General features: G+C 73.2%; 1 protein-coding gene across 1 annotated transcript in view; it reads left to right on the forward strand.

The window, feature by feature from the left end:
- Positions 1–310, forward strand: part of ANKZF1 (ankyrin repeat and zinc finger domain containing 1) — a 7,001-nt gene that overhangs the window by 641 nt on the left and 6,050 nt on the right. The window contains exon 2 of the mRNA XM_006035379.3: positions 53–306. Coding sequence (XP_006035441.2) covers positions 53–306 — 254 coding nt within the window. The remainder of the gene's footprint in view (positions 1–52; positions 307–310) is intronic.

Here is a 310-nt window from a genome sequence, read left to right on the forward strand (position 1 = left end):
CCCCGGCGGCGTGAGCCTCCAGCCAGGACCCTGCAGGGCTGAGTCCCGGCAGCAGCACTGGCACGGGCAGGCGCAGCCCTGGCGCCTCGGGGGGCTCGACGTGGGGCAGCGGGAGGAGAACAACCTCCCTGTCACCTGGCGGTTGGGGGTTGCGGGGGTCTTACAGTGGCCCCCGGCTGGCCCCCGAGGCTGGAGGGGCCTCACCCCATCGGTTCCCTGCAGACGGAGCATTACCGCCTGGACTGGCACCGCTTCAACCTGAAGCAGCGGCTGCGCGGGCGCCGGGCGCTCACGGCCGAGGAGTTCGAGG

Source organism: Alligator sinensis, unplaced genomic scaffold, assembly GCF_000455745.1.
Source record: "Alligator sinensis unplaced genomic scaffold, ASM45574v1 scaffold673_1, whole genome shotgun sequence".
NCBI lineage: Eukaryota > Metazoa > Chordata > Crocodylia > Alligatoridae > Alligator > Alligator sinensis.